The following is a 19,267-nucleotide window of genomic DNA, read 5'->3' as shown; positions in this document are numbered from 1 at the left end:
TCCGTCCGTCCACACACGCGTTAATCTCTCCCCGGGGGCCCCAAGGGGCGCCTGGTCTGGAGGCGGCGGACCCGAATGAGCGCCCAGAACTCTGCAGAGACAGGCCTGGGCACCGGGAGGGACAGCCTGGGGCGTGGGGCAGCTAGGTCCCCCCGTAACAGGAGCCTTGGTTGGTCCCCAGCCCCCCGCCAGCGCCCTGCAGCGGCACCCCTGTCCCCCATACACACCCTGGATTCTCCCCCTTCCTGTCCACACCGCCAGACTCCCTCACGTCCTGCCTCGGCAGCCCCTGCTCCCCACAAGAGCCTGGAAGGTGGGAGGTGGGGGAACCCTGAAATCCCACCTGCGGTAGACGGGTGGGCCCAGATTCCCCGAGTGGCCACCAGGTGGCAGCAGCGGCATGCCCTGCTCCTCCCACCTCCCCTGGGCTTTTGCTAAACAGATTTTTCCGGTTTCTGATGGAGCCGGGGAATTAACACCCAGAAGCACTGAATGTTGTGGCAAAAAGCGGCGAGGCCTCTGGGGAAGAGCGCTCTGGCAGCCGGTGGCGCCTGGAGGCAGGAAGCCCAGGCCTGGGCTTATTAGACCCTGGCTAATTTTTTTTTCTTTTTGTAGAGACGGGGTCTCACTATGTTGCCCAGGCTGGTCTTGAACTCCTGGCCTCCAGCACGATCCCCCTGCCTCAGCCTCCCAACGTTCTGGGATTCCAGGTGTGAACCACAGTGCCCGGCCTTGACCTCCTCATCCGTTAGGGCAGGGCTCCGGGCTGAGACGGGCCCCGGCAGTGACAGGACCAAGTGGACAGAAAGGAGCGGAGGCTGGGTCAGTGGCCTCACCAGAGTGACCTGAGTGGCCTGAGCCCCAAGGGCTCCCGGTAGTTCAATGCCCCCTTAGGTGCCATCCCAACCCTGGGCTCACGCAGTGTTACAGGACCCAGTTTGGTGGCCCTTGGAGTTGGCTAAAAACTCACCGTCCAGGCACAGCCCCCTGCGACAGACAGGGTTCCCTGTCGGCTGGAACTTTTGGGGGAGCGTATGGGAAAGACAGACGCCCTCCATCCACTGGGGGGCTGAGCCTGGGGGCCTCTTGCCCACCACGCGGGAGCCTGCCTTCTAGAAGTGTCTCCAGGGAGGACAGCAGCACAGAAAGATGCAGCGTTAGTCCCGGGATCCAGCCATGCCTGAAACCCAAAATTTCCCATTTTTGCCAAAGTCGCTTTGAGTCTTCATTCTGCCACTGGGAAATAACCCACAGGAGGTTCTCTCTGGGCCTCGCTTGCCTGTCTGTAAAATGGTAAGGGATCTGGAATCAATGATGTAAGAGACTTTGCTTATCAGAGCCCTGACCCAGTATTTATTGAGCAACTACTGTGTAACTCATGACTCCAGGGCCCTTCAGGCTGTCCACCCCTCAGCTTCTCCTGGCAGTTCCAGGAGTCAGGACTGCGGTAGCCCTGCTTCACAGCCCAGCTTCATTCATTCATTCAAGAAGTCAGTGTTGAGTGCCTACTGTATACCAGGCCCCGTCCTGCATAGGTCAGAATCTGCCTACTCATGGAGGGGTGCTCCCAGTTGTGTGGGGAAGGCAGACAGTAATCCAATCATCATATGGAGAGTTATAATAAGCTTGCGAGTGATGGGGAGAATGTGAGAAACGGGGGCCGAAGGAAGGCTTCCTGGAGGAGGCAATGCCAGGGCTGAGATGGGGAAGAGGAGCTGGAACAGCGAGTGCAAAGAGCCTGAGGCAGGAGGCAGCCTGAAGCAGGTGTAACTGAGGGGGGAGATAAAAGTCAAAGCCCACTGGGAGCCAGGCACAGTGGCTCAGGCCTGTAATCCCAGCACTTTGGGAGGCTGAGGATTGCTGGGAGCCAGGAGTTCAAGACCAGCCTGGGCAATATAGCAAGACCCCATCTCTGCAACAAGATTTAAAAACAAAAAGTTAGCCAGGCAGGTGGCACGTGCCTGTAGTCCCAGCTACTGGAGAGGCTGAGACAGGAGGATCGCTTGAGCCCAAGAGGTTGAGACTGCAGTGAGCTAGGCTGATGCCACGGCACTCTAGCCGGGGCAACAGAGTGAGAGTCTGCTTCACACACACACAGAAAGGTGGTGGGGTCTCGAGCAGGAGACTGGGCAGCTGATTCCTGAGTTGTCTGAACATCCTCCTCACTGCAGTCCGGCAGAGCGAGTGGCGCCTCCTTGCTGGCCTCAGTGTTCTGGGCTGTAAGATGGATGTGGTCAGGCAGTGTCTCCAGCCCCCCCCCAACCTCTCTCCTCTGTCTCAGCCTTTCTTGCTCCATCACTTCCTTTCTCCCCAGCTCCTGCCAGGAAGCGAGAAGCATGCCTCCGTCAGGGAGACCGGCTGCCTCAGTTTACCTCTCCAGGCACCTTCTTCCTCTGTGTCTCCGACGGCCTCTGAGTGTGGTCAGAAGGAGACGTTGTCTCTGCCTCTGCCCTTGAGCCAGGATGAGGCTGGGGTGTCAGAGGCTTCTGGGGACCATGGGCTGCAGGAGACGACCCTTGACACAGGGCAGCCCCTGGCTTGGTCCTTTGCACTTCATTGCCTGTGACCCAGGTGCCAGGCCCTCGCCTCACTCTGCCCTCTGCATATTCCTCCTTTTTTCTTTTCTTTTCTTTTTCTTAGACAGAGTCACCCCAGCTGGAGTGCAGTGGTGTCAGCCTAGCTCACGGCAACCTCAGAGTTCTGGGCTCAAGCAATCCTCCTGTCTCAGCCTCCCGAGTAGCTGGGACTACAGACACCACCACACCCGGCTAATTTTTCTTTTTTTCAGTAGAGATGGGGTCTCGCTCTTGCTCAGGCTGGTCTCAAACTCCTGGCCTCAAGCGATCCTCCCGCCTTGGCCTCCCAGTAGTGCTGGGATTACAGGCGTGAGCCATCACGCCCAGCCTATTCCTCCTTTACTTAAAGCTATATTCACATCGCGTGCAATCCAATTTCAAAGTGTACAATTCAGTGGTTTTAATACAATCACAGGGTTGTGCAACCATCACCAGCATCTAATTCTCGGACACTTTTGTCTCCCCAAAAGGAGACCCCGTCCCCATTGGCAGTCACTTCCCACTCCCCTCCCCCAGCCCTGGCAGCCACCGCTGTCTCTGTGGATTGGCCTGTTTTGGACATTGCATAGAAATCAAATCATGCAACATGTGGCCTTGTGTTCTGTTCTTTCATGAAAGAAGCTCAGATGTTTCCGAGGTGCATCCACTTTGTAGCCCAGATCAGGGCTCCGTTCCTCTTCATGTCTGAAGATTCCACTGTGCGGCTTGGTCGCTACTGATTCATTCGTGCCCTGAAGGACGTTTGGGTTGTTTCCACTTTGTGGCTATTGTGGATGTCGCAGCCCTGGCCATTTGTGTACAAGTCTGGCGTGAACACCTGTTGTCCGTCCTCTTGGGTGTATCCCTAGGAGCGGGGTTGCTGGGTCATGTGCTAATTCTGTGTTTAACTTATTGAAGGCCTGCCAGACTCTCCGCAGCAACTGTACCGTCTGACAGTCCCTGTGGCACTGCACGAGGGTTCAAATTTCTCCACATCCCCATCAACACCTGTCATTCCCCCCCCCCTTTTTTTTGATTACAGCCATCCCAGTGGGTGTGAAGCGGTGTCTCCTTGTGGTCTAATTTGCATTTCCCTGCCGACTTTCCTCCTGGGGGCCAATCGTATAACTTCTTTGGAGCCACATTTATTCAAGGCCTTTGCCTATTTTTATTTATTTACTTACTTGTTGGGAAAGAGGCTAAGAGATGCGGTAGGTTTCGGGGGGTTTGCAGGGCTTTGCCTTGAAGGAATCTGTGGACATGTTAGTTCACAGAACAGAAGCTGCTTCCAACAAGGGGGCATCGTCAGAGGACGTTTGCACAGCAACGTTTCTCCTTCGCTGCCGGCCATCGCCTTGAGCTTTTCTGCAAGGCGGAATCTCGGTCTGGGTCCTTGGCGGAGAAGCTGATTAAAATGCCTGCCCAGCAGAAAACGTGCCGCTGGAACCATCCTAGACTTCAAGGCTATCCCTGCTTCACTCCTGACTGTGTGTCTCTGGGTTTAGAACAAGTAGATTAGAGTAGTATCTTATAAAAGTTGTGTAACCATCTATTCTTGTAGACAGAATTAGGTAAGGCTCCCCTGGAACCCTAAAAGGATGAACTGTACACGTAGTTCTCTGACAAAAGACAGCTAGCTATTTGCTGTAACAATAAATACTGATGCGGGACTTCACTTGTGGCCTCACAGCTCACGGGAATGCTGGAGGACCCCTGACTCCCCCGTCATTTAAACTGCACTTTGTCTCCGTCTCAATCATTTCTCCGTCTATATTATTTATTTCCATATCCCTTGCGACGATCCTGCCTTGGGGCCTGTCCTGCTGGGAGAGTAGCTAACTCCCGGCCACTGGCGCAGCGAGCAGGGCTGCCACACGGGGAGAGGGACCCTCTCCCTGCTCCTGTATGCTATTCGCAAAGCACTGACAGCCCACTGCCATTGCCGTAGCCTAAGCATATCCGGAGAGGGATCACAGTGCTCGGAAATTAAACCAAACAGCTCCTCAAGAGTTTTCTGTTTGGCAACCAGCCCAGAACTCTGTAACAGAGTCTGCAGCAGTTCCATGTACTCAGGAAAGTTAGAGAGAAAAGTCTTCCCCATTGTTACCCTAACTTATCTCATCCCCCGAGATTAATTTACCCTTCCTGGGCACCTTGGCTTGCAGCTTCTCCGGGTCCCTTGCCACGCTGTATGGGAATCTCCTTCACTCCGGTAAAGCCTTCTGCCTTTAGGACCCTGCTCACTGCGCCAGTGGCCGGGAGTTAGCTACTCTCCCAGCAAAACAGGCCCCAAAGGAGGATCGTCACGAGGGATACGGAAATAATAGGAAATAAAGAGATAATATAGACAGAGAAATGATTGAGATGGAGACAAAGTGCAGTTTAAATGATGGAAGAGCTAGGGGTCCTCCAGCACTTACTTATTGATTTATTTTTAGAGACAGGGTCACACTGTGTCACCCAGGTGGGAGTCCAGTGGCACAGTCATATCTCACTGTAAACTTGAACTTGTGGATCCTCCCACCTCAGCCTCCCAAAGTGCTAGGATTACAGGTGTGAGCCACTGTGCCCGGCCACTTTTGCCTGCTTTTAATTGGGTTATTAATCTTTTTATGATTGAGTTGTGAGAATTCTTTATATATTGTGGCTACCAGACCCTTATCAGATACATGATTTGCAAATACTTTTCTCCCACTCTGTGGGTGTGTGTTCACTCTCTTAAATAGTGTCCTTTGTGGAAGAAAAGTCTTAAATTTCATGGAGCCCAATTTATCTCTTTTCCTTTGGTGGCCTGTGCTGTAGGTGTCATAGCTGAGAATTTTCCTGGTGTCCTTTGATGTCCCCTTTGGCGGGCACCTCACCCCATCCTCCCCTCCCCCAAACCCTCCCTCTGGACCCTGAAGCCCCACGGCCGGGTTGGTGCGTCTGTGTCTGGCTTTGTCCCCACTGGAGGCCAGTTGGGCTGGACTCGCCCATGGGGACAGGCACAGAGTAGCCTTCATCAATGTTTAATGACGGAGCAGCAGAACCTTGGCAGGGACGTGGGAAACCCCGCCCAGTCCCGGCCCCTCCCCTGGCTGGAGCAACAGGCTTCCCCCACGGCCAGGCATGGGGGTTGCGACCACACTAGGCCCCACTTTCCAGAAGGGGAAACCAGGGATGGGGACCTGGGTGGGGAGGGAACATGGGACCTGCCTGGTCCCTGTGGGGCTAGGGCCGAGCTCGCGCCCAGCGTCCTCCTCCCTCCCCTGACCTGGAGCTGCTCCTGGCTCCCTTCCTGCCCTGGGCTGACCTTGCCGGTGGGAACCGCCTGCTCCCGCCGTGGCGGTTCAGCCCAAACCAAAACGCCCAGGAGGAGGGAAGAAAAACACCGCGGGGGGTGGGGGTTGGGGGGCTGGGGGGCTGGGGGGAGGGAGGACGGGCAGGTTTCTCCTTTCCGGTTGGGAACTGGAGGGGAAGGGGGAGGTCACCCAGTCAGTCCACAAATGTCTCCCATCACAGGCCAAGTTCAGGCTCTGCCTCCAACGAGCTGTGCAGCCTGGGCTGCTCCAAGCCTCAGTTTCCCTGTCGGTGAAATGGGGTAGCTAATCCCGGGGCGGGGTGCAGGCTGCGGGAAGTGAGAAGCCGCTAGGTGGCGGAGGCACGCACCCTCAAAGCTATCACCACCTTTAATCATTTTAAGCCTCACACGGTGCACTCAGGAGCCCAGGCGCGGGCGTCCTCTGGCCCTTGGGAGGGGTCTCGGTGGCCCCTGCCGGGGGCTCGTCCTGCACCCCCAGCTGCTGGCCGACTTGCCGGGCCGGCTGAGCCCTCAGACTTCCCTCCTCCCTGCCCCCCTCTGTCTCTCTCTCTCTCTCTCCCTATCTCTCTATCTCTCCCTGTCTCTCCCCTCTGCTTGTCTGTCTCTCGACCTTGCCCCGGGATCTCGAAGCCCAGCCCAGCCAGTGTCGTGGGATCTGTCCTTCCCCAAATCCTGATGTCCCCGACCCGCCTCGCCCCCTGCCGAGCCCTCACAGCCCCTCACTTGCTCCCTGGGAGACCCAAACCGCATAAGAGCCTCCCTCCAACCCTCAAACACCGACAGCTCGGCCCCCACCCAGTTTTTAGACATAGCCCCCTCCCCGGTTTTAAATGGGGAAACTGAGGCTCATCACGAAGAGCGTCATCCAGCCCCAGTGGCACCGCTGGTCACCGCGGCCCGGCTGCCCTCCAGCCTGCCACCCTAGGGGCTGTCCCATGCGTGGCCAGCACAGAAGTCTCCGCCCTGCCAGGCTGGGTGGCGACACCCACCTCCCGGAGCCGGTTTCCCAGCAGCTGGTCTGGCAGGAGGCCCAGGCCTGTCCTGGTGGCGTTGGTGGCTGCCTGGTGCCAGCTGGGAATGGGGACCAGAGAGGGCGTCTAGGGCGGGGCTGCAGGGCCAGGGAAACTCTGGGGTTCCACACCAGGCTTGGATTTGGGGTCAGGAAGTCCCCTGCCATCTTCACCCTGTCCCATCATGGTGTCGCGGACAGGGAGGGGGTGGTACCAGGCTCTCCGGCCCCAGATTCCCTTCTTTACGAAGCGCCCCCTCCCGGGCCCCTGGAGACCCCCAGCTCTGGGTTCGTCCCTATGGCGTAACCTTGACCCACGGACTGGGATATCTCTATCCGGCCTGGGCCCTCCAGCTGGGGCCTTGGCTGTCACCCCGCGTAAGGCAGGCACCCAGAGGTGGCCAGGAACGCATGAGCAAATGAATCACAGACAATCCTAGAACCACAGCAATTGAAGGCCAGGAAAATCGAAACCTGAATCTTTAGTATGTTGGGGACTCCCACCCCAGCCCCCCTCTGAGGCTGGGAACCGAATAATATATTCCAGGGCTGAGCGTTTAATGACTCCTAGGCAGAATGCCACCCCAACAATGGGGCCTAGAGCCAAGGCCCCGGGTGTGAATCTTGCCTCTGTCTCGGATCGACCTCTCTGCGCCTCAGTTTCCCCAGCTGTAAAACAGGGCCAGTCCCGGCGTCTCAGAGTTGTGGGGGAGTAAACGAATCTGTGGGCAGCCGAGTCAGGCCTGCGGCGTCGGTCAGAGGTGAAGCCTTCTCCCTCGGACAGGCACAGGGTTACAGAGACAGAATCACAGAGCGACAGGGAAGGGCGGAGGCTGCGTCAGGAGGCAGCTGGCGGTCCTGGCCACTCAGGGGGGCTCCAGGGCTCCCTCCTGGGCCCTGGCCACCTCTGAGCATCCCACCTGTTCCTTCCAACCTCTCCCTACCCAGGTCCCTCTACCCCCAGAGCCTCAGTCTCCTCCCCTGTGAGACGGCTCAAACGGGCACCTCTGACCCTCTTGTTCTCCCTGCACTCCTCCGCCCGTACAGTTGCTCCCGAATCTGATCCCTTCTGTCACCTGGCACAGCCCTGCCATTGCTCTCTGGTCTCCTCACTTTTGCTTTCACTCCCCAAAGGCATGCCCCCCTGGTGGCCTGAGTCAGACATGTCCCTCTTCTGTCTAGAACCCGCTGTGGCTCCCACCTCCCCCAGGTTAAAAGCCAAAGTCCTCCCCAATCCACGAGGCCCACTCCCTCCTCCCCCTTAATCCACTTGGGCCACCTCAGCCCCCTTGAAGCTCCTCCAACAAGTCAGGCGCGCGCCTGCCTTAGGGCCTTTGCGTGGGTTGTGCCTCCACCTGGAACCGTGTTGCCCGAGTGTCCCCTACCGCCTCAGGTCTCAGTTCAAATGCCACACTCGCCCACATGGCTTTTCTGCCTCCCCTGCCATCAGCAGTCTGTATTTTGTTCATGGCGTCCCCAGCTCCTGGACACAGGGCTTAATCAGTGTGCTCGCAGGCCCTGGGCTGGGTACAAGGGACACAGCCAGAGCCAACTGAGACCAATCCCTGCCCTTGTGGGACTCGTGATCGGGGGACAAGGAGGGACTTGGACATTAAGTGCTTGAAGCAATGAATATATAACGTGGAGTCAGGCAGCGAAAATCTCGAAAATTGCGATGAATGAAGTGGGACACATGGCCACAGCGGCAGAGGGAGCGTCTCTCCAGATCCCAGATCAGGCAGCCACGGAGGGCTTCCTGGAGGGGGTGGCACTGGGGCTGAGGAGAGGGAGGGAGTGGAAGGTTTGGGTGAGGAGGGTTCCGGGCAGAAGCGAAGACCCGTGCAAAGGCCCTGAGTTGGGAAAGAGCTTGTGTGTTTGCAAGGGGGCAGTGGCGGGAGAGGATGGAGCGAGGCTGTGGCTCCTCGGGGCCCACGGGGACAGTTTGGTCTCAGCTTAAGAGCAGCAGGGCACCCTGGGAGGGTCTCAAGGGGGAGATGGGACTTGTTCGTGCCTCTAAGAGGACAGACACGCCCCCTTTGCAGTAGCCCTCGTGACCTTGTGTTTCTCACTAGTTCACAGAGGGGGAAACTGAGGCTCAAAGAGGTGAAGTCACTTGTTCCGGGTCCCCAAGTCCAAGCTTTCCAGCCAGAAGCCTGAGATCTCCTCCTCCCACGTCGCCCAGTTGCAGATGGAAGAACGGAGGCACAGGGTGGCGCTGTCACTCCCTGAGGTTCCCTGGGAGGACTCTGCCCTCCTTCTCTCCCCGCCCCTCCGTCCCCCGGGCCGCCTCGCCGGTGGGAGGGGGTGTGGGGGGACTTTCTCACAGGGAGGAAACAGGGACAGCCAACAGCCGGTTTCACAAGTGGGTGGCCCAGGCCGCAGGCCCGGTTTCAGTTTGCAGGCCTGTGTCTGGCTGCAGCCCAGGGAGGTTTGCTGGGCCACAGGCGGCGGAGCGGGGTCTGCGCCTCAGAGGGACGGCGCCAACCTGCCCGGAGCCGCGGTCGGGGGGCTGGGGTCGGCGCATGAGGGTAGGCTGAGCCCCTATCACTCATCCAAACAGCCAACGCCGACTTTCGCCTTTGCTGTCTTAACGCGCCCTGTGATCCTCCCAGGGAGCACGCACTGTGTTTGCTGCCCCCAGCTCTCGCGAGCTCATTGAGTCATCCCAGCCCAAGGAGCCGGCCCTCTGCTCTTGCGGGTGAATTTTTGAATCACATTATCAAGTTCCACGGGAAACCCTGTCATGACCTTGACTGAGATGGTGTCAAAACTGCAGACGGGGAGAATCAGCATCTTCGTGGCCTCAGCCTACCTGTCCCTGGTCTCAGACTTCTGGGCTCCACAACTGCGAGACGAGAGATTTCTGTTGTTTTGAGCCACTTGGGTTGTGGCAATTTGCCCCAGCAGCCCGGGACACCCATGCACACCCTCCCCACCCTCAAGTGACAATTCCCCTGTCTTCCCACACATTCCCCGGCTCAGAGGGAACACTGCCTAAGCCTGGCGCTGTGGCAGGAGCAGAAACGCGCGTTTCTCCTCCGGGATTCTGAGACGCGTGCACTGTGAACTGAAATGGCCTCAGAGCCCCCAGAGGCTTTTCCGAATCATTAGAACCGCCGACCCTCCCCTGGCCACTCGTGAGTTTCTCATAAATATGTCTTGAGAAACGCTTGGTGTTTGGGGATTTTGTAGCTCTTTCCCAATCAGATAGCGTCTCATGGGTGTTTAAATTTGCACCTTGCTGGCCAGGAGCAGGGGCTCACACCCGTCATCCCAGCACTTTGGGAGGCCCAAGTGGGAGGATCGGTTGAGGCCATGAGTTGGAGACCAGACTGGGCAACACAGTGAGACCCTGTCTCTACAAAAAACTTAAAAATTAGCCAGGTGTGGTGGTGCACACCTGTAGTCCCAGCTACTCGGGAGGCTGAGACAGGAGGATCGCTTGAGCCCAGGAGTTTGAGGTTGCTGTGAGCTACGCTGACGCCACGGCACTCTAGCCCAGGCAACAGAGTGAGACTCTGTCTCAAAAAAAGAAAAAGAAAAAGAAAAAAAGACACAATACCTCTGAGAGAGAGACTGACGAAGCTAAGGAGACGGCGGATGTACAATGTTCATGGATAGGAAGGCCGAGGCCATGAAGATGCTGTTTCTCCCCGCCTGTAGTTTTGACACCATCTCAGTCGAAGTCATGACAGGGTTTTCCTTGGAACTTGATAAGGTGATTCAGAAATTTACCTGGAGGAGGGTTGCGCCCAGCTGGAACGCTGTGGCAGAAGGGAGTGGCCCTACCTGTCCTACCAGATACGAGGACCCATCACGAAGCCCGAGATTAAGTCAGAGAGAAATTGGCACAGACCAATGGATTGGAGTTAAATGCCCAAGCACAGTTGTATGCAGGTCAGGAATTTCGCTCCAGTGTGGAGAGAATTTGTCCCAGCAGTGGGGAGAGGAGGTCCCGGGATCCTAGACAAGGATCTGGAAAGCTGGAGTCCGTGGCCAGATAAGCACGTTGGTTCCTCTCTTCACACCACATGAAAATGCAACTCCACGTGGGTTAAGGGCTTATATGCAAAAAGATAATAAAATAAAGCTTTGATGACTTGGTAGGAAATGTGTGCCAGCTGGGGGTGACAAGTGACTTCCCAGATCATGCCAGTAGGCACTGCCTGTACCAAACAGGATTAGTCTGTCTGTACGTATTAAGAGCAGGACGTTTTGCCCATCCAAAGGCACCTTGAAGAAAGTGAAAGGCAAGTTACAAACTCGGGGAAGATGTTTCAACGCATGCACCTGATGGAGGAACACGGTCAAACGTGTGTAAGCGATTCCTGTCGTGGGGTCCCAAGGAACCCAGAGGAGGGTTTCATGAAGGAGGGGTGTGCACGGGGGATTCAGCTTCACTTGGGATCAGGAAGATGCAAATTATGACGATGATGATCATGATGATGATGAATGACAGTCTCGCTCTGCTGCTCAGGCTGGAGTGCAGGGGCGTCATCCTAGCTCAGTGTGACCTCCGCCTCCTGGGCTCCAGTGATCCTCCTGCCTCAGCCTCCCGAGTAGCTGGGACTACAGGTGCCACCACTACCCCCGGCTAATTCTTCTATTTTTTAGTAGAGACGGGGTCTCGCTCTTGCTCAGGCTGGTCTCGAACTCCTGACCTCAAGCGATCCTCCCGCCTCGGCCTCCCAGAGCGCTGGGATTACAGGCAGGAGCCACCGCGCCCGGCCGGCATTAAGTCTTTATTGGGAAGGTGCTCACCCATCTTCCCGCACCGCAGACGACAGGCACACTCGGTGCCAGGTGGGATGACGGGTTCAGCTGGCGTTTCTTTTCCAAAGGGGGTGGCGTGACGCGGCCCTCCGAGTAGCAGCACCAGCCAGTAAACCGGGCTGCGGGCTGTCGGGTGCCCTCAGGGACATAGGCCAGTCTGGCTGGATCTCCCCAGGGCCTTCACATCCTGTCCCGGGGGAACGCTAACACTAACGGCGGGACCGTGAGTCCATCCACGACACTCGGCATGTGCTGAGTGGTGCCCACATGTCACCCTGGAAGCTGAACCCACAGAAGGCGTCCCCCACCGGCCCGTACCACTCACCCGTCAGTGTGGGCTCTGGGGCACGTCACCAAGCCCAGGAACGCCCACATTCTAAGCATTTCCTAGGTGGCCAGCACAGTGTGGAGTAGCTTGTTGGGTCTTTGGGGGGGGGTCTAAGAGATAGTTGGATGGTGGCCAAAAGGTTTCGGGTGTCGAGTACAGACCGGGCCACACGTGACCAGGACAGTAGCAGGGGCTCCTGGACGTGGACGTGGCGGGGGACACCTCCTGGCAGTAGCCACGGGGCGGCTCAGCCCAGCCAGCTCTGTGGGTCGGTCCTCACTGGTGCTCATTAAATAACTCCCCGTCCGTGGCCTGGGGCTCGTGCTGGAGCAGGTACCTCACGCCGCGCTGGCCGCCACCTCTGCGTCCCCACGGCCACCGAGTTCAGCCGCTGCGGCTCCTACAGGTGGGCCCCAGACATCCGGCTTGCCCCACTAGTCTCCATAATGCAGCTTGTGCCTGTTTCCCTGCAGGCTTGGGGACACCTTTTGCTTCTTTCATTCCTCCTCACTGAGGCAGAGGTCCCTCCGCCTGACCTTCCACGTCACCTGGTTAATAATTCCTTCTACATGGCACCGCGGGTTCTACTACGAGGTTTTTCCACACCTGCTATTTCTGCCTCGTTCTTTTCTGGCGTTATGTTGTTGTTTGTGTTTGTTTTTTTTGTTTTTGAATGGACCCACTTTTACACGACTGGCGTCTTCCCCTGCCTGTGGTGGCATTTGGGACGCACGTCCACTTCCTTGCAAACTCCTGGCCTGTCCATTCGCCCGTTCAGGCCCCAGTGGAAGCCGCGGGTCAGGGTATGGGGCTATTTCCTGGTGAAATGATGGGTTTCTCCAGAAACGGTCGTTTGGGTCCCAGCCCATTTCCTCGGGAGCATCAGAGGCAAGGCCAGCCCAGCCCCCGGGCTTCCCACATTCCCGGGTCCCCTCGAACCACCCAGAGTGGGCTTCCCCAAGGGTGGGCGTCGCTCTGTGGATTGCAAGTCCCCTCTCCCGGGGTGGGCAGGGGTGGTCACCGCTGGGGGTCTAGCAGCCTTTGTGTGGTAGCCTCTGTGCCATGCGCCGCGTGCCTCTGCCATCACCGGGGTCACCAAAGCAGAATTCCCAGCCGTCCCCTCGGGGCATCCCGGCGCCAGTCCCAGGCCAGTCTTCCCCGTCCCGGCCCGGGACATTCTCGGTGTTTCTCGGCTTCCCCACGCGGGCGCCTCCAGGCTGCTCTCGGGAGAAGCTGAGATGTCCCTCGGTCCGGACGTCAGGGCCTGGGATCGGCCCCGGGAGCCCTTGAGTCATGGGACATTTCAAAAGTGCCTTGCCACTAAGAACCTGGCCACTGCGACCCCGGCGGCCCTGACCCTGTTTCCACGACATCCCCCTGCCAACTTTATTAGGTGCCTGCTAATCCCGGGTCACCCTCCTCCGCCCGAGACTCGGGGTTCCCCTTCCTCACAGAACCGGGCTGGCCCCACCCCCGGCCACCCCCTCACCTTCTCGCCTGGGTCCCAGCCTCCGGGGAGCTCCCTGTGCCTCCTCTCCCTCGGGCCGGGCAGTGTCACAGCCTCGGGGGCGCCGGCTGGCAGACCCAGGACTCAGTGTCCTCAGCCGTGTGTGGGAGAAGCAGGCGCCGTCTGGATGGAGGCCGGGGTGGGGTCCCCAGGCCAGACCTCGGCGGGCACTGATGGCCCAGGAGCCCGCTCTGTCCCTCTGTCTCTCCCTGTCTGTCATCTCTCCTACTGTGTCCCTCTCTGGTGGCTCAGGTCCCTGTCTGACCTCCAGGATTAGCTGCTGTTGAGTCTTCAGTCAGTGGCTGATGGGCTGAACTGCCAGACACCGCCAAAGTCCCCACCCCAGATTCCCACTGGCCGTGCCCTGACGCCGCCAATCCCCACCCGCAGGGCCACGTCACTGAGTCCCCAAGGTGGCTCCCCCATGGGTCACCCTGAGTCCAGCCTCTCAATGATGCCGGGACCCCAGGGTCTCAGGAACAAGACCGCAGGACACCAGCCTGGGCTCCTCACCGCAGGAATGTTCTAGAACAGAAGCAGTGCCAGGACTTGCCGTGCAGTGGGGTGTGGCCAGGAACCGGCTGACACCGGGACATGGCTGCTGCCGCTTCCTCCTTGGGGTGGCACAGAAATGCCCTGAAGATCGGGCATGCGGGCATGCGGGTGCCGGGGAGGTGTGGGAGCTGCCCTTCACGTCGGCTCATGTCAGCGTGAGACCGACACACACGGCTGAGAAGCAAAAAGAGCAACTCTGACCCAGGATGTACCTACCCCTTTCTGACAGCGCCTACCGCGCCGGCCCAGCGCGCCCAGCCCCACGGCGGCCCCATGAGCGGAGGGCCTGTCACCCCATTGTGCAGGTGCGGAAACTGAGGCTCCCCCCCCACCGCGTGTGCAGCTGCAACCACTGGAGCATCGTCAAGTTCAAGACGGACTCTTCCGCCGTCCCCCTGCCGCTGGGAGGGCGGCGCGCACATTTCACCCGCGCTTTGTGTATAGCAAGCCAGTACTCACAAAACTTAAAACCCAGATGTGTTTTATTTTGAAGCAAGAAAAAGAACATTAACGGGCACATCTGGATGGCTACGGTCGGTAGTAAGGGACCACTTTTCATCATCCCAGAGCTACACTTCATGACACGAATTTCCAAAACAGAAGACTCCATACAAAGCATTTGCATTTTGTTCTTACGTTGCTTTTCCCCAAATAAAATATCATATACATATATATATATATATACATATATATATATTTTTTTGAGACAGAGTCTCACTCTGTCACCCAGGCTGGAGTGCAGTGGCATCATCATAGCTCACTGCAGCCTCAACCTCCTGGGCTCAAGCCATCCTCCCGCCTCAGCCTCCTGAGTAGCTGGGACTACAGGTGTGAGCCACCACAGCAGGCTAATTTTTAAATTTTTGTAGAGATGGGGTCTCACTATGTTGCCCGGGCTGGTCTCGAACTCTAAGGCTACGGTGATCCTCCTACCTCGGCCTCCCAAAGTGCTGGGATCACAGGCATGAGGCACCGCGCCCCACCATATCATATATATATATTTTTTGAGTCAAGTTTATTAAGGTGTAACTTATGTACAATGGAGTGCAGCTGCATGACTTTGGACAAATGCATACAGCCCTGGATTATCCATCTGGATAGAATATTTTCATCACTGGGAAATTCCATCGATGGGCCCCTTTGCAGCCAAGCCCTGCCCGTGCCCCTGTCCCAGGAGCCCAGTAAGTACTGAATACCCCATGAGCACATTTTTCTGTGCTGGATACAGTGAGTTTCAGAGAGTTACAGAGCCAACTTGGTGGTGGTGGGGAATCAAAGGGAGGTTTCTTCCTGCCATAATTCTGGGCTGAGCCAGAGTGGGCCCAGCAGCCAGAGGTAAAGGGTCTGTTCATGGCCATCTGAAGTCCAAAGTCACCCAAAGTCCCATTTTATGGCCAGTACTACTGAGGCCACAGGCAAATGGCCCAGTGGACCCAAATCTGGCCCCAGATGCTGGGCCTCCATCTTCTCACCTCAAAAGTGAGGTTAAAAGGGAAAGGTGGTTTGGGAGGTTGAGGCAGGAGGAGCACCTGAAGCCAGAAGTTCAAGACCAGCCTGGGCAACATAGCAAGACCCCATCTCTACAAAAAAAAACAAGAAAAATTAGCCCAGTGTGATAGCATGTGCTCGTAGTCCCAGCTATTCGGGAGGCTGGAGCAGGTGGATCACTTTGAGTCCAGGAGTTCGAGGCTGCAGTAAGCTGTGATTATGCCACTGCACTCCAGCCTGGGTGACAGAGGAAGACCTTGTCTTAAAAAAAAATTAAATAACAAAAGTGTAAAAAATGAGGTCAAAAGGGAAAGGTGGGTGTTCATGGGGTCCCCACACGTCCCTCAGCAAGTGGCTTCGTTGTCCTGAGCCTCAGTTTCAAATGGGGATACTTATGGAACCGGCCTGGCCTCGATTTTGTGGCGATTAAGTGAGGTCACTGCCGGGAAGGCGCCACTGGGGGTCATGGGCACTAGCGGCTGCTGTGACCGTGGTTGGGACTGTTGTCATCCCAGCACTGGTTCTTGGTCCTGAGAGCCCCCAGCCGCACCTCCCGAAGCTCCCCTCTCTGCTGCCTGACGCTGCCAAGCAGCTTGTGGCCCTGTCCTGCTCCTCTTGCTCTGTGTCCCCCCAGGTGGCCACAGCCATGTCGGGGAGGAGGGCGCACCCGGCTGGGAATTCCGGGGCAGAAGTGTGCCTGGTTCTGCAGCCTGGAGGTTCGTCTTGCCCCCACCCGGGCTGGAACGGGCTGGGGCCTGGCATCCTTGCCCGTGGGGCGGGGGCGTGGTGAAGGTGCCGCGTCCCACCTGACTAGCCAGGCAGCCCCGGCCGTCCCAATCCTAGCTTCAGCCTCATCAGCTTCAGCTGGAGCCTGGGAATGGTCGGGGGAGCCGGGGGTGGCAGGAAGACAGCCCCTGGGAGCATGACGGTCCTCTCGCCCCAGGACCTTTGCACATGCTGTGCCTCCTGCCTGTGCTCCACAGCCCTGCTTGTACCTATGAATCTCCTCCTTTTAGGTCTGGGTCAGGGCTCACCTCCACCAGAAAGCCCTTGCGTGTGGAGCCCATGAGAGGGGCCTTAGTGTCAATAAATATTCATTTAATAAATATTTGAGTCCTGTCTTTCCTGCATTCAATAACTCTTTACTGAACCCTGCAGGGTCCGCATGTGGCTCTGGACACAGGGGACAGGCCACAAATGAAGAATCCTGGGCCTCTTGTCCCCCCAGGGGCCTCTGGTGGTTTAAAGAGTCTTGCTGAAGTTCCGGTGAAACCCTCAAATAATGGCCCCATTCTTGTCATCTGTCCCCCAGAGACAGACGACGCATTTGTGAGTCACTCATCACAGTTCACACGAGCCCAGTCCTGTAAGCTGCTGGGAAAGACGAGGACAAAGGACCGCAGTGCTCCCACACGTCGGCACTTTCTCTGTGCCTGGCCCGGGCACCTGTTAGGGTGGTCACAGCCTCCGGTGAGGGCAGCTCCGTCACACGGGGCGAGAGTTAGGAAATTCACATTGCCAGGCTCCCAGTCAACTTTGAATTTCAGATGAACAGCTGTCTGAGTCCATTGCCTGCTGCTACAGCAGATGCCGCGGGCTGGGGGCGGTTGTGAACATTCGACGTCTATTTGGCTCACGGTTCTGGAGGCTGGGAAGTCCGAGGTCGAGGGGCTGCGTCTGGTGGGGCCTTCTTGCTGCGTCATAACGTGGTGGCCGGGCGCGGTGGCTCCCACCTGTAATCCCAGCACGCTGGGAGGCCATAGTGGGAGGATCGCTTGAGGCCAGGAGTTCGAGACCAGCCTGAACAAGAGCAAGACCCTGTCTCTACTGAAAATAGAAAAATTAGCCGGGCATGGTGGCACATGCCTGTAGTCCCAGCTACTCAGGAGGCTGAGGCAGGAGGATCGCTTGAACCCAGGAGTTTGAGGTTGCTGTGAGCTAGGCTGACGCCACGGCACTCCAGTCTGGGCAACAACGTGAGACTCTATCTCAATAAAACAAATAGTGCTCATTGTTTATCTGAAATTTCAATTTAACTGAGCAGCCTGTATTTTATCTGGCAACAGAGATTCCTCATTATGCCTATTTTAAAGACGAGGAGGCAGAGGCCCAGAGAGGTTAAGTGATGTGCCCGAGGCAGCACAGCCAGGCATGAGCGGAAGGAGAATCTAATTGGGAATGGGGGGCCCAGGGTTCTTGGCTCTCCGTTCCTGCCTGGGACATGAGCTGTTGTCTCACTCCCAGCCCTGGCTGGAGGTGGCCTCGGGACAGAGCCGGGCTTGCCAGGACTGCGGCCCTCTGCACAAACACCTGCGGAGGAGCGTACTGCACTGGCCAGCCAGACTCGGGCGTCCGGAAGAGGGGCTGACTGGTCCCCTGTAAACAGCTGGTCTCACATCACTGTCAACAGCCAGCACCCAGTCTGGCTGGTTTGTCACAGTGCCCAACTTGTGGTGTGACTTCTTTGTGACCCGATACATTGCCATCGGTCCCTGTCACTCGATACTTGGTAAACAGTGTCCTGAGAGTGTGGTGTCAGGGCCAGGAGCGGGGCTGGACTTAAACCCAGGTCCTGACACCTGATCAGCCCTGAGCACTGGCTTGTGCTGCTACTTGGTGAGTTCCGACACTTGCGACTTGTCAACGATCACGATCACGCACTGTCAGCCACCGCCCGCCCCGATGTTTTCGTAGCTGGTAACTTTAAACAAAGTTCCAACACTCTGTAAACACGAATCTGACACTTTGTGACCCCCGAGTGCCTCCTCCAGGGGCTGGCAAACTGCAGCTCTAACTACGACCTACAAACGGTTTTTACATTTCTAAATGATTGGAAACAAACGCCAGAGGAAGAATGTTTCATGACATATGAAAATTATATGAAATTCATACTTTAGTGTGCACGAATAACGTTTTGTCAGGACAGAGCCATGCCTCCTGGTTTGTGTACTTGTAGACGGCTGTTTTTTCGTACAACAGTAGCAGGGTAGAGTGGTTGCAAAAGAGACTGTGTAGCTCCCAAAGCCTCAAATGTTTCCTATGTGGCCTCTTACAGGGAAGGTTTGCCAGCTCTGATTTAAGCTCCTGGGCAGTCACTGTTCCCTATACTGTACTTAGCACCCTGTAAATAGTCTATGGTCCGCGGTGTTTGCGTACTGTGCAAACAGTGAGTCCCTTCACTTTGTAAAAGTCATTTGGTCTCTAACAGTTAATGTGTCCCAGGACCAGGTCGCAGTCAATACTGGGAACACAACAAAGATGAGAAACAAAGAGTGACTCAGAATTAGGCAAAGGAAAAAAGGATCTTGCCGTACTTGGGCAGTATCACAAATGCTGGGCTGAGGAGCTGGACTTGTTCCTGTGGGTACTAGGGAGCTATGGAGGATGTGTGAGCAGAGCAGGGGCATGCTCAGTCTGGACACAGGGATGGAATGCTTCTGACCTTGGATTTCCCATCTGTGCAATGGGCTGAGGTGGCCAAAATAAGGACCTCCTGGGCCTGGAGGCTGGGAGGAAGGGGCGCTCAGCACTGTGACCAGGGCTTTATGGGAGAAGCCAGTGTGCAAAAACTGAGCGGGGGTTTCTGCCTCCCTCCCCCACACAATGCCAAGCAGGCTCCGGGGATGCTTACGCAATGTGTGTGGCAGGGAGGCAGCAGGGATCTGGGGCCAGGGATGAGGCCAGGAGACCGTCGCTTAGGACGCCGCCATGGCTGGTGGGCTGGGGTCTGGCTTTGCAACTCCATTCATGC

At 57.0% G+C, this 19,267-nt stretch overlaps 1 protein-coding gene across 1 annotated transcript in view; it reads left to right on the top strand.

Annotated features, from left to right (window-relative positions):
- IL12RB1 (interleukin 12 receptor subunit beta 1) overlaps positions 1 to 14,840 on the top strand; it is a 31,154-nt gene extending 16,314 nt beyond the window's left edge. The window contains exon 10 of the mRNA XM_069493789.1: positions 14,785 to 14,840. Within this exon, the coding sequence (XP_069349890.1) occupies positions 14,785 to 14,840 (56 nt within the window). The remainder of the gene's footprint in view (positions 1 to 14,784) is intronic.
- Positions 14,841 to 19,267: the final 4,427 nt, after the last annotated feature.

This window comes from Eulemur rufifrons, chromosome 2, assembly GCF_041146395.1.
Source record: "Eulemur rufifrons isolate Redbay chromosome 2, OSU_ERuf_1, whole genome shotgun sequence".
NCBI classification, from domain to species: domain Eukaryota; kingdom Metazoa; phylum Chordata; class Mammalia; order Primates; family Lemuridae; genus Eulemur; species Eulemur rufifrons.
The sequence above is the reverse complement of the archived record's forward strand: the minus strand, read 5'-3'. Positions and strand labels throughout refer to the sequence as shown.